This window comes from Syngnathoides biaculeatus, chromosome 3 (genome assembly GCF_019802595.1).
Source record: "Syngnathoides biaculeatus isolate LvHL_M chromosome 3, ASM1980259v1, whole genome shotgun sequence".
In the NCBI taxonomy this organism is placed as follows: domain Eukaryota; kingdom Metazoa; phylum Chordata; class Actinopteri; order Syngnathiformes; family Syngnathidae; genus Syngnathoides; species Syngnathoides biaculeatus.
This window is the reverse complement of record NC_084642.1, coordinates 2,458,136-2,479,115: the sequence shown is the minus strand read 5'-3', so window position 1 is coordinate 2,479,115 and position 20,980 is coordinate 2,458,136. Positions and strand designations below refer to the sequence as shown.

The 20,980-nt window shown below is 44.5% G+C and overlaps 4 protein-coding genes across 8 annotated transcripts; 3 read left to right on the top strand and 1 right to left on the bottom strand.

Moving 5' to 3' along the window:
• The first annotated feature begins 219 nt into the window (after window positions 1-219).
• Window positions 220-4,425, top strand: ciao2a (cytosolic iron-sulfur assembly component 2A). Of its 2 annotated transcripts, XM_061813727.1 has the most exons (5): window positions 328-637; window positions 1,318-1,482; window positions 1,573-1,622; window positions 2,649-2,694; window positions 3,905-4,425. In XM_061813727.1, the coding sequence occupies exons 1-5, from the start codon at window positions 610-612 to the stop codon at window positions 4,003-4,005; spliced, it is 390 nt and encodes a 129-aa protein (XP_061669711.1). In that variant the 5' UTR covers window positions 328-609; the 3' UTR covers window positions 4,006-4,425. The 2 variants fall into 2 exon arrangements, with proteins under 2 accessions (XP_061669709.1, XP_061669711.1); XM_061813725.1 differs by having other exon boundaries at window positions 220-637; window positions 1,318-1,622.
• Window positions 4,426-5,606: 1,181 nt separating this feature from the next.
• LOC133497568 (gastrula zinc finger protein XlCGF57.1-like) lies at window positions 5,607-9,331 on the top strand. Of its 2 annotated transcripts, none has more exons than XM_061813575.1 (2): window positions 5,607-6,535; window positions 7,637-9,331. In XM_061813575.1, exons 1-2 carry the CDS (start codon window positions 6,427-6,429, stop codon window positions 9,154-9,156), a joined length of 1,629 nt encoding a protein of 542 aa, XP_061669559.1. In that variant the 5' UTR covers window positions 5,607-6,426; the 3' UTR covers window positions 9,157-9,331. The 2 variants fall into 2 exon arrangements, with proteins under 2 accessions (XP_061669559.1, XP_061669562.1); XM_061813578.1 differs by having other exon boundaries at window positions 5,619-6,535; window positions 7,661-9,322.
• Window positions 9,332-10,794: 1,463 nt separating this feature from the next.
• LOC133497639 (oocyte zinc finger protein XlCOF19-like) lies at window positions 10,795-14,877 on the bottom strand. The gene is made up of 2 exons (XM_061813687.1): window positions 14,743-14,877; window positions 10,795-13,656 (listed from the first exon to the last, which is right to left on the bottom strand). Exons 1-2 carry the CDS (start codon window positions 14,864-14,866, stop codon window positions 12,794-12,796), a joined length of 987 nt encoding a protein of 328 aa, XP_061669671.1. The 5' UTR covers window positions 14,867-14,877; the 3' UTR covers window positions 10,795-12,793.
• A 33-nt stretch (window positions 14,878-14,910) lies between these two features.
• LOC133497564 (gastrula zinc finger protein XlCGF57.1-like) lies at window positions 14,911-18,933 on the top strand. 3 transcript variants are annotated; one of them, XM_061813565.1, is made up of 3 exons: window positions 14,911-15,169; window positions 17,078-17,236; window positions 17,328-18,933. In XM_061813565.1, exons 1-3 carry the CDS (start codon window positions 14,911-14,913, stop codon window positions 18,581-18,583), a joined length of 1,674 nt encoding a protein of 557 aa, XP_061669549.1. In that variant the 3' UTR covers window positions 18,584-18,933. The 3 variants fall into 3 exon arrangements, with proteins under 3 accessions (XP_061669549.1, XP_061669552.1, XP_061669550.1); XM_061813568.1 differs by lacking the exon at window positions 14,911-15,169 and adding an exon at window positions 15,961-16,370 and having other exon boundaries at window positions 17,081-17,236; XM_061813566.1 differs by lacking the exon at window positions 14,911-15,169 and adding an exon at window positions 15,961-16,370.
• Window positions 18,934-20,980: the final 2,047 nt, after the last annotated feature.

Sequence of the window (20,980 nt, the reverse complement as noted above, 5' to 3'; positions counted from 1 at the left end):
AAAGACCTCGTGTCTGTACGAATACAGTTTCGTAAAATGGCTTTTCGTCACAATATATGTATGCATATTTTGATCGTATCCATAAAAAATATCAATACTGCGAGTTGTGGGTTAGTCACGTTAGTAAACAAAATAAGACCATTCTCAGTATTTTCTTGGTGATAATTTGGTATAAAATCCTAATAAAAGGCTTTTATTTAGTGGGATTAAAATTCGTGGCAACTAACACACACGAAAAAAATTCTTAAAAAAGAACAACAATGTGAGAGCCACTAAGAGGAAGCGTGTGGAAACATTTGAACCGTCTGAAATGTCGACAACAGACTTTTTGTTCCGCTTCCACCCGGCACGACCGATCGGTCATTGATTGCTTTTGCCGAAAAGAAAATGTCTGCCTGCGTCGCTCTCTGTAGCTGATCTGAGAACAGTTAATTTAGGTAAAAAAAGAGAACTGCTTCCGTGCTTGAGCAAAGTCACTTTTTTGTCACTGTTTTGTTTTTGGGTGTATGTTTGTTTCTACCCGTTATCTGGGACCCCCACACGCGGTTTTTGTCAACCGCCACCTCGGGCCACACTTTTGACGCCAGGAATGTTCCGAGGAGCACAAGAATGGAAGAGAAAGCCTTAGAAGTTTACGGTGGGTGATTCGGGAAAAGTGCTCGTTTGAACAACAGCCGCCGGGGTGACAAATGACATGAATAAATATAAAGTCGTTATCAGTTTAAGTTTGCTGTGATAGGATCTCGTTTTTTTTGTGTGTGTGCTCTGCTGCGTTTAATTAAGTTGAATGACGAGAACGGGTGTTAAAGTGGACGTTTGTTAGTCAATGTTTGTGTGTGACGATTATAATCCCGAAGTAATCAAATTAACCTGCCGAATTATTTAACCAAAGGTAATCCAATCAAAGTAGTGCTTTCTGAGTTACTTAAACGTGCACATTTCTTGACATCGAAATACACTATTACCTTGACTTACAAGTTACCCAATTATTTATTTGAGTTACGACCAGTTTTGTCGCGATTGTTTTGTGTTCTAAGATAAAATTTGAGTTACAAGCAAGCTTCAGGTGTGCCTTTTCTTGAATGGCACAGCATAATATTAATTACACCGTGAAAAACCGTTTATTTCTTTCTACTGTGTTTTATTTTTTTATACACTACAGTACTAGTTTCCTTCATTAAAAAAAAAAAGATCTGATATGTAACCAAGTAATGCGTTTACTCTCGGAACACGTTTAATATGTTCATGGTCCCGCCGCCGTATGAGCAGCACGAGGACGATCGTGAACGTGACCCGATCGTGTTTTTCCCGCGACAGATGTGATCCGATCCATCCGAGACCCGGAGAAGCCCAACACCCTGGAGGAGCTGGACGTGGTGACGGAGAAGTGCGTAGAGGTCCAGGAGCTGGGCCACGACGAGTACCTCATCATCATCAAGTTCTCGCCGACCGTCCCGCACTGCTCCCTGGCCACCCTCATCGGTCGCCTGCTCGCTCGCTTGGTTCTGGCCACCGTCCGCTTCCGCCTCATCCTGACTATTTTTTGTGTGTTTCTTGTGCTTGTTCGTGCAGGTTTGTGTTTACAAGTCAAGCTGCAAAGATGTCTGCCCTTCAAACACAAAGTGAGTGCGACTGCATGAGGAAACAACAAGTCGATAAACGCGATGTTGACAATGTTGGAATCACTCCCACTTATTAGCGGCATCACATATCGGTGGGTTGCCATTATTTTTAAACCGTGTTCTGTTATTTGCTGAAAAACTCAAGCTAGTTGCTGCTTTTGTTCCCCTGCCAAAGAATTCAATGGGCAGACGTTGTAAGTTGTTACTTTAGTGCCATCTTATGGCCTCTTGGTGCCAATATGCTGAAAAGTTGAGCCGCTGCCTTTCGACAAAAGTAGTGCTTTGCCACCGTCTTGTGGCATCGACAGGCAATTAACCTTTTCTGTGTGTGGGGATGGGGGGGGGGGTCAGTTACCCGCAGATTAGACTATCAGACAAAATTTTGTTCTCCAAACAAAATATACCAAAGCGCCGACACGGTCTGTGCTCATTCGCATCAAGACAAGAAGCCCTGACACGCCTCTCAAAATGGAGGACGCATTCCTCGCTGAGGGGACGTGAGCGAGGAAAAAAAAAAAAGTCTATATGCAGCAATCTTCTACTCTATTTTTTTAAATCATAGTTAAAACACCATACTATATTTTGCAAAAATTATAGTGTGATGCAAAAAAAATACTCAAACATATGCTAACTTATACAGTGAACGATATGAAATGAAATAGTTTTTTATCGGTTGAAAACATCACATCACAGATGGACATAAAGTGCAAAAAGTTTTGGAAAATGCACTCCTCTTAAAACAAGTATCCTGTTATTATAAATAATGTATTTGCTCCGTGTGAAAGAAATTTCCAAGCATAGGTTACGATTGTTAATCCATTATGCGCATCATGACTGAGTGATCAGTGCCCTTATCACTACAAAATTGATTTCAAGTGAGCCCCACGCATCCACTTCATTAAAAAAAAAAAAAAAAAAACTTACACAGCGACCAAGCGAGTGATGAGTGGAGTGATTCTAAAAACAATCGCTACCGTGTCCATTTATTCGTCCGTCCGTCTCACGGCAAAATGTATTTCTCGTCAGTTGGAGATTTACATCAGCGAGGGAACTCACTCCACCGAAGAGGACAGTAAGTCGCTTTACGTCTTTTAATTACACGTCTTGCGTGTTGTTTGCGTATGACTCTAACTTGCCAACCCTGACTCAAACCCTGTTGTCAATTCATTTTCAATGACATTCATTCAAAACAAAGTGTATTCTATTTATTCAATGAATGTTGTTTTAATATACAAAATAAATTATGCTTATACATGAACACATATTGATATAACTTACTTGAAATAAACGTTTACATTATATTGATAGCAAAATGTTTTACAAAAATAACAGTGTAAACTGTATCATGTGGATTTATTTGGACGAACTACATGTTACTAGTTAGGATAAGCTGTGCACTACTACTTGACATCTGCGTGCTACCACACAATTTCGCGTCACAAAACGTAGAGTTTGGGAGTATCGAATCACATGTAACATTTGCAATTTAATCACAAAATGTATAATTGTATTATTATTATTATTACAATATTTAGAGTATATGTAATAATACATTACATGACTGGGAGAAATGTTGAATTAAATTACAGTTGCGTTAGGAAATTTCCATTGATTTAAAATTGTTACGTCGAAATAGTCCCAAAACCTCTGACTTGTTTCATTTCACTTCCGCCTTCTAATTCCGACGCTTGTGATTGGCTCTCTTGGGTCATGTGCCATTCTGCCATTGTTTCAAACTGGACACTTCTCTCAAAATGACCTCACAGCGCCACCTTGTGGTACAACCTATTAATTCGTCAGAGATTTTTAAATGATTCACAGCACTTTCTAACACGCACATCCATCCATTTTCGTAGCTGCTTATCCTCACAAGGGTCGCAGGGAGTGCTGAAGCCTATCCCAGCTATCAACGGGGAGAAAGCGGGGTACGCCCTGAACTGGTTGCCAGCCAATCGCAGGGCACGTCGAGACAAACAGCCGCACTCACAATCACACCTTGGGGCAATTAATGTTGCATGTTTTGGGCATGTGGGAGGAAACCGGAGCGCTTGGAGAAAACCCACGCAGGCACGTAAAAACATGCAAACTATCTTAAACTCTTCTGGAAAGACTTCCCACAAGGTTCAGAAAGTCATGAAGGAAGTGTGCAAGGATGGGCAAAAATTCCCATAATCTTGCTCCTTCCAGATACAAAGAGTCGTCATATTTGTTTGACTAGCGTGAGTGTGTGTGTGTGTGTGTGTGTGTGCGCCTTTGTGACGTTTTTGCGCGTTCCTTTTCAGTCAACAAGCAGATCAACGACAAGGAACGCGTGGCCGCCGCCATGGAGAATCCCAACCTCCGAGAAATCGTGGAGCAGTGCGTCGTCGAACCTGACGACTGACGCGAGGCCCCGTGCGGGTGCGTTGAAGTGTGTGGAGGCGATTGTGTGTTTGCGCTCTCCGGGTATGAATGCGGTTGTGTGTGGAGAATTGTGGAATTGAGTGTGCGCTAGTGTGAGGCTGTGTATGTATAGATTTCAGATGTGTGTCTAGATGTGTGAATTAGTTTATGAAGATGTGTTTTCTGGTATGTGTGTGTGTTTACCGCACTGAACCATGCGCAGCAGCCATCTTGGCCCAGGTTCCCATAATTCCTTGCTGTCACAGGCGTCGGATTGCTATTCTGTTGTCCTTCATGGACATAAAAGTTTAATTTACTTTTTCATGGTGACGCACGCGCGCAGTCACGCGCCGATGCAAATGTGCTGTTTGTGTGTTGACTTGGTGTCAAGAAAGTTGAATTAAAAGTACTGTCAAAAGCGTCTCACTAATATTTGTGATGACTTCAAGTACAGTTTGCAATTTTAAAATGGACTTTGTCCGTCATGGCGGCATCGTGGATCAGCTGGTAAAGCGTCGTCCTCACGGTTCTGAGGACCCGGGTTCGATCCCGCCTGCGTGGAGTTTGCATGTTCTCCCCGTGACTGCGTGGGCAGTTTGGTTTCCTCCCACATCCCCGAAAAACATGCAACATTAATTGGACAATCTAAAATGCCCCTAAGTGTGATTGTGAGTGCGACTGTTTGTCTCCATGTGCCCTGCGATTGGCTGGCGAGCAGTTCAGGGTGTACCCCGCCTCCTGCCCGTTGACTCCCGTGACCCTCGTGAGGATAAGCAGCTAAGAAAATTGATGGATGGACTTTTTGTCATTTCATTTAAAAGTGTCTGTATGACCTGTCAGTGGATTATTCTGAAGAAAAAAAAAAAAAAAAGGTCTTTGGTGACAATGATAGCCAGCCCGAGACTGTACAGACAAGAGACGTGATGGAATAGTTTGTCATTTGCTGCCGCGCACCGTTCCACCCACGCAACGTCGCACACAGGGCGTATTATTGCACAGACGTACACCGGCATCACTGTAATCAAATCCATGTGTCGATTAGCGTGCGTGCAATCGCGTGAAGGCAAGCAGACCTTGACGATCTTCAGTTTGCCTACGTTAACTGCCGCCGTCCCTCATAGTTGAAATGACATTTTTCATTTACAGTGAATGATTTGGCATTATCGTCATCAAGGGTAGCATAACGCTCACGTCCACGTTTAGCTTTGGATATCCTTTGGCAACCTGAGAGATATTTCATGTTTCTCCAACAAGGTGTGTGAATGCCAAGAGACCAACAACCACACTCATAATATTTGTAAACATCGGAGCGAGGTGACATAAATCATATAATTAACACACACACGCAAAGTTTGTTCCCCTCTCACTTACTTCAAATGAGAATACCCAAATCTGTATAATTTATGCACTTGAACAAATTTCTGGTCTAAAGAAATGAAAAGACGATCTCAGTTTGGTACACATAATGCCACCAATCACTACAAATTATTAGCAAAATTTCAAGAATACAAGTACTCCCTAGAATGCATACCTGGACCTCTTCAAAAATGATTTTTTTGTGTTTGAAAAAGTATACGTAATAATTCTGGAAACAATGCTTCCAAGTGGAACAGGCAAGACCCACACAATAAATTCACAAAACTCCACTTGCAAAATAGCAAAATGTGGAAATGGAAACTGTTGGGTAACGTGTTGCTTGTAAACCACGTGACGCCAATTTAACCAATGACTGTACAGCTGTACAGTTTTGTTTTGTTTTGCGTTAAAGTTCATTTCTCTCCCCCTTTGTTTTCGGGTCAACGTTATTTATAAACAGAATATACAATCAAAGCTGTTTTTTTTTCTAGAATTAGAGCGCAATAATGACGTCAACAAAAGTACATTTTACATCGTAACAAGCCACAAAGAACCAAAAGAAGAAAAGACGGGGAATTTATAGAACTATATTTATGTAAAACTAGATCACATATATAGTTGAGTTTACAATACTACAGATAAATAGGGACGAGAAATACATTTTAAAACGTTAACTGGACCCTGGTTTCTTGAGCAGGAATGTGAAATCACAATTCTTAAATTTTCGATTTACGCCGTAGAGTCGCACAAAGACTTCCTGGACACAACCGACGTTTGTCCAAGTGGAGTTGCCGTACTACACGCTGCTAACCTAAACACACGGGCTTCATAAAATTCTTCCCAAATGAGTGCGATGTGAAGCATCGGAAGGCAACGGCCATCACTCCGTTGCTGGACTAAAACATCAAAAATCCAATTTATATTTCGTTATCTCGATGCACGGCGAACTTTCTCGCGCACAGCTAGCTTAACTTAGCTAGCTAGCCGCTAAGAAAGAGACGCGTTCGTGAGCAACGCGATTCCTTCACCACGTGGGAGTACAACACGTTTGCAGTATCGTGCGAAAATGGGTACAAGAGAGACAGCGGAGTGCAAGGAGGAACTTTCTGGAACAAAGGAGGAGACGGAGACACAACTTGTACAAGTGGACGCGGTGTTCAAACCGCCTGGAGCAGGTTTGTTCACGTTTCTCACTTCTTCCTCTCACTTGCTTAATACTTTCTTTCGACTTTATAGAGATGAGAATAAGTCAATTATATGCAAACGCACAAGTATTTATTGGGGGGGACGGCTGGTTGACCGCAGTGCTTCCTAAAAAAAAAAAAAAAAAACGCAGAAGTACCTCAAAGCTCTATCCTCGGGCCTCTCCTCTTCTCTCTTCATCCACATGGGTCCGCCCTACAAAATGTATCTTTATATTAATGCGCGTGCCTAAATTTACATGCTGCTGAAACGAGAGAATGCCAAACGTCTCATTCTACAGATGAGCATATTTTCCCTAAGAATGAATGACATGAAGGCGTTTTCTACAGGGAATTGGGGAACAAATCTGTTGGCATGGATACAAGTCCCGGTGAGGACGTGCTGAAGGAAGCAAAAATTTTTTGTAATTTATTGTCGCCCATCCTAAAGTGCTCTCGAACACAATAAATGGCTTGGTAGACTTCGCTGTGCTTGCGGCAGTTTTATACAATAATAATCGTGTGCGGGCGGCTCAGCTGGTAAAGCGTTGGCCTCACAGTTCTGAGGACCCGGGTTCCAATCCCGGTCTCGCCTGTGTGGCGTTTGTTCTCCCCGTGCCTGCTTGGCTTTTCTCTGGGTGGGCACTCCGTTTTCTTCCCACATTCTAAAAACGTGCAACATTAATTGGAGACACTAAATTGCCCCAAGGTGTGATTGTGAGTGCAGCTTTTGTCTCGAATGTGCCCTGCGATTGGCTGGCAACCAGTTCAGGGTGTACCCCGCCTCCTGCCCGTTGACAGCTGGGATATGCTCCGGCACTCCCCGCGACCCTCGTGAGGATAAGCAGCAAACAAATTGGATGGATGGATAATAATATGCCGTCGTGTATGATCTGAGAAGGGCCAAAAGCAATTTCTTCTGTTTTAATAATTATATTTTTACTGTAGACTACTATTTCTTTTGAAGCATCTACCTTTTTTTTAAAAAAAATTACGAGTAATTTGAGTTACAAGCTTGGCCGCAGAATAAATAAACTCACAAGTCAAGGTACAAGCAATAATACACAAACATGACACATGACTTTATCCAAGCAGATGTGTTTTTGTGTTCTGGTGCAGACGTCAGTCAAGATCGTCGTCCTAAGCAGCCGGAGTCAGCGTCTCCTCTCATTAAAAAGGAGGAGGAGAAGGAAGAGGACGAAGGGTTCTTTTGTGTTAAAGTGGAAGATGAGGATGAGGAGCACCTCATTAAAGAGGAAGAGCTACCCCAGCCACCTGACATTAAAGAAGAAAAGGAAGATGCGCTTATCAATTTGCCATTGATGGGTGTCCCATTCGATGGTGAGAATGATGAAGGTCAAGGTCAGGAGACCAAAGGGGCGGAGCCTCCAAGCAGCACCAACAGTCAACACAACAGGTCAAGTTGTCATGCGTTGTCAAGGCAACACGTGACGACAGAAGGCGATCAAGGATCACAAGCAGGAAGCCTCTTAGCGGCGCTGTCGGATAGTGACGACATAACGTCACGCTCTCACGACGATGAGAGTGATGAACCCTCTCGAGGTGATCTCGCATGCCACGCCGACAACAAACGCTGGGAATGTTCTCAGTGTGGCAAAACTTTTAGTTCAAAGGGAAATTTGAAAGGACACGCGAGGACGCACACAGGAGAGAAACCTTTTTCCTGCTCTATTTGCGGCAAAAGCTTTTCGAAAAAGGCACACTTGAAGCCGCACGCAAGGACGCACACTGGGGAGAAACCGTACGTCTGCCCCGTTTGCGATAAAGGCTTCTCCGTAAAGATAAGTTTAATGAGACACGCGAGAACGCACGTGGGCGAGAAAACATTTGCGTGCTCAATTTGTGGGAAAAGATTCTTTGAAAAGGCACACATGGAACAACATGCGAGAATACACACTGGGGAGAAGCCTTTTGCCTGCTTAGTTTGTGGGAAAAGGTACATTGGGAAGGGAAGTTTAAGAAAACATGCAATCACGCACGTTGGAGAAAAACCTTTTGCCTGCTCAGTTTGCGGTAAAAAATTCATTGAGAAGCGAAGCTTAAAAAACCACGCAAGAACCCACACTGGCGAGAAACCGTTTACCTGCTCAGTTTGCGATAAAAGCTTCTCTATAAAGGAAAGTTTAAGAAGGCACACGAGAAAACATACAGGGGAGAAACCTTTTCCCTGTTCAGTTTGCGGCAAAAGATTCTCTTTAAGAGGGAACCTGCGAACACACTTAAGAACGCACACCGGAGAGAAACCTTTTAGCTGTCCAATATGTTGTAAAAGATTCTCTTTACGGGGAAATTTACAAACGCACTTGGGAACGCACAAGAAACCGTTTGCGTGCTCAGTTTGTGGGCAAACGTTCGCTTTCAAGACAGATCTGATAACGCATGCAAGAGCACACGCAGGAGAGAAACCTTTTCCCTGTTTGCTTTGTGGGAAAAGATTCTCTATGAAGTCAAATTTAGCAAGGCATTCAAGGACACACACTGGGAAGAAACCATTCAGCTGTAACGTCTGTGCGAAAAGATTTTCCAGCATGAATTATGTTAAGAAACACAAGTGTTCTAGCGAGAAGAGCGGCGATCAATTAATTGTTAATTAGATGAAGGAAAAGCCTGAATAAAATCAAATACTTGACACTTGTCGTGTTTATTTGCGTTGTATCTTGTAATTCTTGTCTTGATTTGTTTGTGGGACGTGAATTGAAGACTCTAAGTTGCCTAAAACCTTGAACGTGAGTGCGACTAACACTTGTTTGTTTCCACATGCCCTGCGATTAGCCGGCGACCAATTCAGGGCGTGCCCCGCCTCTCGCCAGAATATAGCCGTGAAGCCCTACAGGAAATGGATGGACGATCAACTCTGGAGAAACGAAGGCCTTAAGCGCTTGAGCGCTTTAAATTTTGTCTCATGATGTCGTTTCTAATTGACCCCTCCGTGGATATTGCGCAATCCGGATCACTGACCAATCAGAGGCCAGAGATCTGCATAAACCAAAGCCCGTTTTTGCTCCCGCCATTTTCTCAGACAACATTGCATGGTCCAGTATAGGTTTAGTTAGCATTTTATCGCGTATTTGGGTTATTTAACAAAAAAATATAGTTAAGAGGTGTAGTCACGGACTTTGTAATAGTGACGACAGGTATCCTGAAAGGCTAGTTGGTGGAGTTCCATTCGTACCCTTTCCAAAACCGAAGACCCAGTACGAAAAATGCCTTCGATGGATCAAAGACCGCATCATCAACTAAATCCATCTAATATCAACCGGAACACATATGTTTGCACCAAGGTATGCCCTATATTTGATTTTCAATACATGTCTCGTATAAATGAATGAGACGTTCTCCGCTAGCATAACATTGCTACGTGTGAACGATTGAATGAAATCAGAAGCATGGCGTCTCTCTCAGTTCAGAATGTATTGTATTGTATTTGCCATTTTTACTGTTTGTCTTACGTCAGCCGCACGTGGCGTGACGTCACTTCAGGAGGCGTGGTTAAGTGCCCTGGACGCAGGGGTCAATTGGGAATGTTGATCTGCAGACGACTGAGGGAGGATGAATCCTTCGCCATCAGGCCACCGCCACTGGGACCTGCGCCAACTTCCGCAAACGGTGACTGGACCCCGAGAGACCCTCAACGTTCTCCCTCAGATGAGATCTCCGTTTCAACACTTGATGTAAATTTGGCAAAATCTGTTCATGTTTAGGCGGCACAGTGGATCAGCTGGAAAGTGTTGGCTTCACAGTTTTGAGGTCCAGGGTTCAATCCCGGGACCTGCTTGTGTGGAGTTTACATGTTCTCCCCGTGCCTGCGTGGGTTTCCTCCGGGTGGGCACTCCGGTTTCCTCCCCACATCCCCAAACACATCATCAATTGGACACTCTAAATTGCCCCTAGGTGTGATTCTGAGTACGGCTGTTGTCTGTCTCCATGTGCCCTGCGATTCGCAGCTGCGATATGCTCCAGCACTCCCCGCGACCCTTGTGAGGATAAGCGGCTAGGAAAATGGATGGATGTTCAACTGCAGACATGCCTGCACACCTGGTCGACATCACCAGTGCAATACACAGAATTCCTAATTACAACAATCGCAGTACAGTATGCTTGACAGTGGCGGTCCTAGCCGAATGGTGCCCTTTGCAAGAACCCCCCGGCCCCCCGTAATCGCCCCACCCAAACACACGCCAATTAAAACACTCCAGAGTGTATATTATCTTTTTATTTGACATATAGTGATGTTAAACAAATGAGGATTACAGCAACAGTGAAGAATATTTAGAATCGGGGCAACATACAGGAAAAAAAACCCCCACAAATATCCAACAAATTTGATATTGCCCAAATCAAATAACACTTCCAAGAACGTCACCGGAACAATTTCATACCCGGCATGATGACAGTTACACGTCTAGATTGTTTCCCAGGTGCAAATGAATATTTACGATCACCGATTTCAAGATGACGGCCACCTTCCCCCTTTCAGGGTTGAAATGACGCGATGAAACGACGTCAACGCGAAAGAATGAACGGATGAATCTCCCCTCGGAGCCGCGGCTGCTTTGTTTGGCCGATCAATCAACGGCAAACAGGAAGTGAACAACGAGAAAGACTCCACAGCACAAGTCCAAATCACGTGAGCAAATATTTGTGTTTTTGTTCATGTACTGCAGTTGTTGTCTATTGTTCTCCTTCAGCTGCGCAAACTTCATTTTTTTTGTAGCATCACGATAGCATTTTGGTTCCGTTATCATTACTGCTAATCAAGCCCATTTCTTGTCGATACTCGTCGATTTGAAATCATATAAATGGGTTTGTTTGCAGTAATTGACCCCTCCGTAGAAATTGCGTGGGCCCCGTCGCTGACCAATCAGAGGCCAGAGATGTGCCTAAACCACGCCCCTTGTTGTCGTCCGCCATAACCTCAGACAAAGTCACGTGGTTCAGTAGAGCTTTTGTTGGCGTTTTATTTATTGTATTTGGGTTCTTTAACAAGAGATATGGTTAAGAGGTGTAGTCACGGACGTTGTAATAGTGACGACAGGTATCCCGAAAGGCTAGTTGGTTGAGTTGAATTCGTAGCCTTTCCAAAACCGAAGACCCAGTACGAAAAATGCCTTCGATGGATAAAACTTTGAGGAAGACCGCATGATCAACTGAATCCATCAACCGGAACAGATATGTTTGCACGAAGGTAAGAGCCCTATATTTGATTTTAAATACATACGTATCGTATAAATGAATGAGCAGTTCTTCGCTTGCATAACATAGCTACGTGTGAATGATTGTCACACTTGATCTGTGTTGAGCGATATTTTGCGATGATCTGACTGCACAAACGTGTCCCATTGTTCGCGGCTACCGAGCAAAGCTAAACCGGACTAGCGAGTCCTAAAAGCCTTCGACGTACACCGAGATTCCAAGACTGAAGGAAGGATGTTTGAGGACACTAAACTAGTGATTGTCGTACTCGGTCGGGACTTGCGTAGGTTCGGCACTAATTCAAGAATAATTATTGAGGGGAGCGCGTGACGTTACGCAAAGAAAACGAGAGAAACAACTCGCAAATCAAGCCTCGCCTTCTTTTCCTTCATACGGCGGTTCACAAACGGCTATACAGATTCTGCACACAAGTGTGATAGGTAACACGAAAATAGGAAACTGTCAATGACGAATTCGTCTTTGGGTTATAATATATTATATTATGTGGCTTCTCGGTCTTCCTCTGACTCCGGAAAGATCTCGCGCTAGTATCAATGGTTTCTCCGTCGATATGCATGTAAATACCATTGAAATACCCCTCGCTGAAATACTTGAAGCGCTGCTGTCTGCTCTTCAACGATATTTCACTATTCGCTAAGAATGCTAATGAGAAATCAGATGGTAAATCGGACAATTTCGCTCTAGTCTTTTCTTCCTGCGCTGCCATTTTTGCTAATTGTTTGTCTGAGGTTACACACGTGGGGTGACGTAACTTCAGGAGGCCTGGTTAAGTGCCCTGTACGGAGGGGTCAATTCTTCAATGTATTCAACTTTAGACAGAAGATAATGCGCAGCATACCCGGTATGCAATCGACAGCTGTGATGAATCCTCAAAATATGTCAAGAGACCAAAAAGTTTCACGCAGTTTTTGCGCCCCTGACAAGATTTTAGCGTGGCCAAGTTTTTTTTTTTCTGCAGTTTCATTGATTGTGGCACACTTGCCTCTCTTAAGCTCACGCTTGACATGAACTCTTTGATCAAACGCCGCAACGCAGCTGTTTCTCTAGAGCATGCGTACTTGCGTGCGCTGCTAAATTTGTTTTTCTGTTGAATGTTTTCCCGCAAACTGAACAAGCAAAGGGTTTCTCGCCGGTGTGCGTTCGCGTGTGCCGCGTTAAATTTGTCTTTTGAGTGAAGCTCAGACCGCAAACGGAGCAGGCAAAAGGTTTTTCCCCGGTGTGCGTTCTGGTGTGCGTTGTTAAAATTGTAGTTCTGGAGAATCGCTGGCCGCAAACTGAGCAAGCAAAAGGTTTCACCCCAGTGTGCGTCCGCGTGTGTATTTTCAAATCTTCCTTCGTAGAGAATCGTTTACCGCAAACCAAGCAGCCAAAAGGTTTCTCGCCGTTGTGTCTCCTTTTGTGCCTCGTCAAGTTTGTCTTTATGGAGAATCCTTTGCCGCAAACGGAGCAGACAAAAGGTTTTTCTCCGGTGTGCGTCCGTATGTGTCTTTTCAAATTTGACTTGTTGTAAAACGTTTTGTCACACTGAGAACATTTCACGCGCTTGCTGTCGGTGTGACAGGCCGTGTCAGCTTTCGAGAGTTCATCGTCGTCGTCGTCATCGTCCTCTTCAGTGTCAAGCGTTTGTGACATTCCGTCATCGCTATCTGATAATGGCGCTAAGAGGCCGTCGTCTCCGCGTTGGTCTCCGTCAGCGTCTTCTCCTTCGTCATCTTCACTCTTCACGATGACAGTCAGTGGAAAGTTGCTGATATCCACTTCCTGCTCTTCCTCCTTCACGTCAGGGGCCTCGGACTCCTCGACCTCATTGGTGGAAGTGGGATCCGGCTCCTCCACTTTAATGTGACCCGGTTCTAAGGAAGGAAGATCTTCCCTGACGTCTGCTGGACACAAGAAGGCAAAAACACGACCTTTGCTCAGCCAAGTCTCATCTTGCGACTTTGCTGTTGTTTATTATTGTTGCATATTTTTCCATATATTGCTTTTTTTTTTATTATTATTGACCGGCACAGTGGATCAACTGATAAAAGCGTTGGCCTCACAGGTCTGAGGTCCGGGGTTCAAGTTTGCATGTTCTCCCCGTACCTACGTGGGTTTTCTCCGGGCACTCCGGTTTCCTCCCACATCCCAAAAATATGCGACATTAATTGGACACTCTCAAATTGCCCCTAGATGTGATTGTGAGTGCGATTGGTTGTTTTGTCTCGATGTGCCCTGCGATTAGCCAGCAACCAGTTCAGGGTGTGCCCCCCCCCCTGTCTGTTGACAGCTAGGATAGGCTCCGGCACTCCTCGCGACCCTCGTGAGGATAAGCGGCACAGAAAATGGATGGAATTTGTGGAGGGAGGGGTTGAGAAGAGGACTGGTTTGGGATTAAACGTGGCGGCCTTACGTCATACGTTACGTTAAATTGCGTCATCGACGAGCGGTTGTCCTACTTCTGTCGAGCGTCAAACTTTTTGTCATGGGCCACATTGTAGTTACGGCCGTTATGACTGCAAAGCCATGAAAATCTTTCATATTTATACACAAAATTTATGAACTAGTTTTGTAATCAGAAATCGAGCGTGATGGGTTTTCCAACTATTGTTCATGTTTAGTCTCACAAAAACGCTTGCAATAGCTCACCTTTATCATTTCAGATATGACAATTTGAAATTGTGCTACAGATTATCACAAAAATCATGGAAGTTGATATCCATGTTTTTGCCTTCGCGGGCCACATAAAATCATGCAGTGGGCCGGATCTGGCCTCCGGGCCTTAGGTTTGATCAAATGAGACGCGGCCTATATCGATTTAAAAAAAAAAAAAAAAAAAAAACGCTGGCGGGGAGTTTTAAGAGTTCAGATCTTTCTGATTCAAACGTTTTCAATTGCGACCCCGCCAGCAGATCCTCCCGAGCATGAAACTAAGAAAACTCAACACAGGAAGAATCTTTTGTAATACATGAAAGTAATTCCCTAACCTCGGATGTGTGTGCCATCTGGAGGCTCCTCGAAAACGGCGGCCAGGAATCCACTTTGTGGCTCCTTCTCCTCTTTTGGCCCCCAAAGTTCGTCCTCGTACTCCGCTGTGGGATTTGCGCACATTTTTGTTTTCACGCGACAATCACAAGCCGCGACGCTCACAAGCGATGTTGTCCGTTTTGTTAGCAAGCTTAGCTAAGCTAGCTGCAAATGATTCACGCATCGGGACGAGTTTCTCCGGACACGGAGATCTGATTACGGCGCTTGAGTCCAGTTTTGAGTCGAGACTTGAGGGTGTTGAGGTGCGGAGTCCAAAGCGGAGCGCGAGGCGTGACCCCAGCTTGTTTTCACGCTTCTGGGGAGCTTACAGACAAGGAAACACTTCCGGGTCGCCAGCAGCGAAAGAGGAAGTGCTCACTGAGAAAGGTTGGTTGATATTATTGTTCACATTTGCTTTAGGAATGTAAAATATACTAGTTCAATTGCCATTGGATAAAATACAAATACAGAAAATTAATCAGTTACATTAAAAATAATGAGATATAAAACACATCATTCCGTGGAGTTAATATTGCCTGACTTCATTTCCAAAAATGCAAAACTGTGTTTTTTGGATGAGGGGACCGACATTTATGAATACACCCAATGGTATAGTGAGATTAATAATTTAGGAATTTTTTTTTGCACGCATGTGCATAGTTGATGAAGCCAAACAATAGATGGGCAGAGTATAAAATAAATCACAAATATTTTTAGGGGATCCTTCACAAAAACAACAAATCGAATCAATTTCTTTTATGAACCGATGTATAAATATTTTAAATTGAATTATTTCAAAACGATCCTTCTTTCACTTGACTGTTAGAACAATCAATAAAAAATTTTATCCAGTCGAGATTATCAACAAGATTATTCCACTAATAAGATACATGTGGATTTTTGAAATTATGTGTGTAAATTGTAAAGTGTCACAGTTAGCAACGTAGCTATTTTTTGTTTAGATCTGTAGAGGTGGCCGCTCCATAAAAATTGTCAATTCATTCCATTTTAGCAAGAATACCGAGGTGTAAAGTATACGTACATTGTAAATAGACGTATCATGAGCAGAGACAAAAAACGGTTCGTAGGAGATTCGTTTCGGTCGGCATTTTGCCCAATCTCTTAATCACAAATAACGAAACGAGACGGCCCAGTATTTTGTCTCAGTGGAGCCACCGTACGACTCATGTGCTCGCTCCACGTGACCAAGCGCGCTCACCGCAGTCGTTTCCCTGAATTTAGCTTTCACGTTCTAAACTCGACGCGGGACCCCCCACCGCAAGATTATCCGACTAAAACTTCACATTTTTTTGTGTCATCCGTGTCGGGAACAAAATCTCGTCGCGGCGGTGAATGTTTGAAGCTTCTCGCGCGAGTTTCGCTTCGCGTAGCCGGCTAGCCGCTAACAAACAGACGCGCGTGTCACCTGGCGATGATCCTTTGAAAATGGCTGATCAAAGTTGGAAAGAAGAAGAGTACGAGGAGGAACTTTGCGGGACGAAAGTGGAGACAAATCCACAAAGTCAAGCGCTGCTGGACGCTGTTTGCGAGCTACGAGCTCGACGTGATGTTGCCTTCCACGGCGCAGGTTGCTCACTCCTTGCTTTTCTTCTTGCTTAGTTCCCGTTTCGGCTCATAAACAGTGTGACGTACAAGGAACATAGATCACTTTTGGCTGGTTCACATACGAGTTTCGGTCGTTGCGAGACCAAGCACGTAACTCAAATCCCAAACACGTGAAGTGAAAAGTGTATTTGTTGAGCGACAAGGAATCGGTCCTCAGTTAACGTGCAGTATTGTGCTTGTGCCACTGTGAGGCGCTCGTTCGTCTGTTCTGGGACGCATGTCTGAGTCGTCTTTGTTCCTTTTTTCTGCCTCTTCATCTTCAATGCTTTAGTTCATGATGTTGTAGCCGGCCGGATACAAGCGGGCGAAATGAGTTTCCTCCGCAGGGTGTCCGGGCTCTCCCTTTGAGAACGGGTGAGAAGCTCGGTCATCAGGGAGGGGCTCAATGTCGAGCCGCTGCTCCTCTGCATTGAGAGGAGCAGCATGAGGTGGCTGCTGGGGCATCTGATCGGGACGCCTCCCCGGGGAGGTGTTCCGGGCACGTCCCACCGGAAAGAGACCCCGAGGACGACCCAGGACACGCCGGAGAGACTACGTCTCTCGGTTGGCTTGGGAACTCCTCGGGATCCCTCCTGCAGATCAATCGAAATGATCATTGGCAAAAATGTGTATGAACAACAAATACACAACACCAAAGTCAGCGTTTGTCTTCTCGTCTTGTTGGTGAAGAAGGTCTTGGCCGTGACCAGCAGGGGCGAAGCGCCGGGGTGGAGCAGCAGAAGAGCGAGCCTCCTCACGTGAAAGAGGAAGAGGCCGACGTCACTCAGTTCCCGGTGACGGCGGCCGTCGTCAAGAGCGAAGACGCGGCGGCCGTTTCTTCATCCCAAAGTGAGGAGCGGCGTCAAAATCGCAACGTGAGACTCAGCCGGGCAAAACCCGACACGAGCGAAATGCGCGTTTGTCTTCTTGTGGCCTGCAGACGTCGGTGAAGGTCTTCATCCTGAGCATCGGGATCCGGAGGCTGCAGGCTTCAAAGAAGAGGCCCAAGAGGATGATATCGCAAAGTTTCCATCGACTGGTGTCGAAGGATCCCAATCCAACGGCCTCCTCGCTCCGCTGTCAGATAGTGACGACGTAACGTCCCACTCTCCTGAAGACGACGATGATGACAAACACGCTGACGGTCTTTCGACACGTCACACTTGCAACAAACTTGTAAAATGTTCTCAATGTGACAAAAGTTTTTACAAGTCGTCGCTGAAAAGACACAAAAGAACCCACACTGGAGAAAAACCTTTTGCTTGCTCAGTTTGCGGGAAAAGATTCTCTATAAAAACAAATTTAACAAGGCACACAAAAACCCACACTGGAGAAAAACCCTTTTCCTGCTCAGTTTGTGGCAAACGATTCTCTTTGAAAACTAATTTGACAACGCACACAAGGACACACACTGGGGAGAAACCTTTTGCTTGCTTGATTTGCGGTAAAAGATTCTCCATAAAGACAAATTTAACAATGCACCTGAGAACTCATGCTGGAGAGAAGCCATTTGCATGTTCATTGTGCACTAAAAGATTCACTCAAAAGGAGCATTTAATAGTGCACACTAGAACACACACTGGGGAGAAACCATTCGTCTGCTCAATTTGCAGCCTAAGTTTCAGTGAAGGTTCAACATTAGTTCAACACATGCGGACGCACACTGGGGAGAAACCCTATTCCTGCTCAGTCTGCGGTAAAAGATTCTCTACTAAAACCAATTTAACAACGCACACGAGGATACACAGTGGTCAGGATTATTTTTCCTGCAAGGTTTGTGGTAAACGATTCATCCAGGAGGGAAATTTCATTGCACATACAAAGTCACACACTGGGGAGGGACACAGTTCCTGCCTAGTTTGTGGTAAAAGATTCTCTAAAAGTACAAGTTTGACGAGACACGCAAGAACACACACCGGTGAGAAACCTTTTGAGTGTTCCGCGTGTGGCAAAACATTCTCTAGAAAAGCGCATTTAAGAACACACACGAGAACACACACTGGGGAGAAACCCTTTCCCTGCTCATTTTGCGGGAAAAGATTCTCCCTAAAGACAAATTTAACCATTCACACAAGGAGGCACACTGGTGAGAAACCTTTCAGTTGTAGTGGGTGTGATAAAAGATTCGCTCATAAGTGTCAGGTCACGAAACACAAGTGCGCTGGCGGCCGGGGCAACAATCAAAGAATAAATTGAAGAAGCTGACGCTATGCTCACAAATAATTGCCACATTATGTACGATATCGATTTCACTAAAACTCTCAATTTCACAAAGTGACGTCTGTTTGCAATCTTTGCCTCAATTTCGACTCCTTAATCGCTATTTTGAAATGTTATGCACTGTAGTGGTCTGGACTTGAGTCATCAGTCAGATAAAATATGAGAACATGTTTTATACGTGTACGCATGCAAGCATTAAGATAACGGACTTTTGTTATACAAGAAATGTTTTGGATGATTATTATGGCGATTAAATATACAACCATGAGCTTTCTTTTTATTACTGTACGTGTCAGTAGCCGTAAACCTCAAGTGGAAGGGCCAAACTGCTTGAAGCAAGCACACTTTGCATCTAATTGGAGAACGCTGAAAGTGGGATAGTAAGAACAGGCACTAATGAATACTTAAAAAACATCGCGATAAATTTGAACGTTATCAAGTAATTATTGTCAAAATGGTCTCTACATTGGCGGCACGGTGGATCAGATGGAAAAGCGTTGGCCTCACAGTTCAGAGGTGCCTGGTTCAATCCCGGACCAGCCTGTGTGGGGTTTGCATGTTCTCCCTGTGCTTGGGTGGGTTTTCTCCGGGTGGGTACTCTGGTTTCTTCCCACAACCCAAGGTGTGATTGTTGGGTGTGGCTGTTTGTCTCAATGTGCCCTGCGATTGGCTGGCAACCAGTTCAGGGTGTACCCGCCCACCTCCTGCCCCTACATAGCCGGGATAGGCTCCAGCACTCCCGCGACCCTCGTGAGGATAAGCGGCAAAGAAAATGAATGGATGGTCTCTGCATTGTGACAATCTCCAGTGTTATGTTAGTGCAGGACGTTAAGTGACTGTTGCAATAAAATGTTCATTTCTGATATTGAAAACCACTTTTACAAATCAGGGTTGGTAAGCTGAACCTGAAAAAAAGGGCGATGCGCTAACCCTGTGACATCGCGAGCAAAATGGCTGGCGGGTTCTTTTCGTGGTTGTCCCCCCCAAAAAAATAAGAATAAAAAAGGGAGATGAAAAAAGAAACTATCAGTCAATTGACCCCTCCGTGGATATTGCGCAATCCGCGTCACTGACCAATCGGAGGCCAGAGATCTGCATAAACCAAAGCCCGTTTTTGCTCCCGCCATTTTCTCAGACAACATTCCATGGTCCAGTATAGGTTTAGTTAGCGTTTTATGGTGTATTTGGGTTCTTTAACAAGAGATATGGTTAAGAGGTGTAGTCACGGACTTTGTAATAGTGACGACAGGTATCCCGAAAGGCTAGTTGGTGGAGTTCCATTCGTACCCTTTCCAAAACCCAAGACCCAGTACGAAAAATGCCTTCGATGGATCAAAGACCGCATCATCAACTAAATCCATCTAATATCAACCGGAACACATATGTTTGCACCAAGGTATGCCCTATATTTGATTTTCAATACATGTCTTGTATAAATGAATTCAAAGTTCTTCGGTAGCATAACATTGCTACTTGTGAACGATTGACACACTTATTCTTTGTTGAGCGATATTTAGCGATGATCGGACTGCACAAACGTATCGATTTCTTGCTGGCTCGCGGCCGAAGCTTAACCAGACTGTGTTTGCACGAAGATATCCCCTAAATTTGATTTTTAATACGCATCTCGTATAAATGAATGAGACGTTCTCCGCTAGCATAACATTGCAACGTGTGAACGATTGAATGAAATCAGAAGCATGGATTGTATTGTATTGTATTTGCCATTTTTACGGTTTGTCTTACGTCAGCGCACGTGGCGTGACGTCACTTCAGGAGGCGTGGTTAAGTGCCCTGTAGGAGGGGTCAATTAAACTGAATGTGCCGATCATACATTCATACCTGAAGATGTGTACAAATGTGCTTTTAACTGTACTTTTCAGCACATTCTGGTCGTGATTAATTTAACTTTACAGAAAATATAAAATCACATAAAGTGTATCTTTAAATTAAAAATAATTTGGGTGAGGCGGCACGGTGTCGCAGCTGTAAAGCGTTGGCCTCACAGTTCTGAGGTCCCGGGTTCGATCCCGGCCCCGCCTGCGTGGAGTTGGCATGTTGTACCTGTCCCTGCGTGGGTTTCCTCGGGGTGGGCACTCCGCTTTCCTCCCACATCCCAAAAACATGCGAAATGAATCTGACACTCTAAATTGCCCATAGGTGTGATTGTGAGTGCGATTGGTCGTTTGTCTCCATGTGCACTGCGATTGGCTGGCAACCAGTTCAGGGTGTACCCCGCCTCCTGCCCGTTGACGGCTGGGATAGGCTCCAGTACTCCATGCGACCCTTGTGAGGATAAGCGGTTAAGAAAATGGATGCATGGATGGATGGATAAATTGCCCCGAGGTGTGATGATTGTGAGTGTGGCTGTTT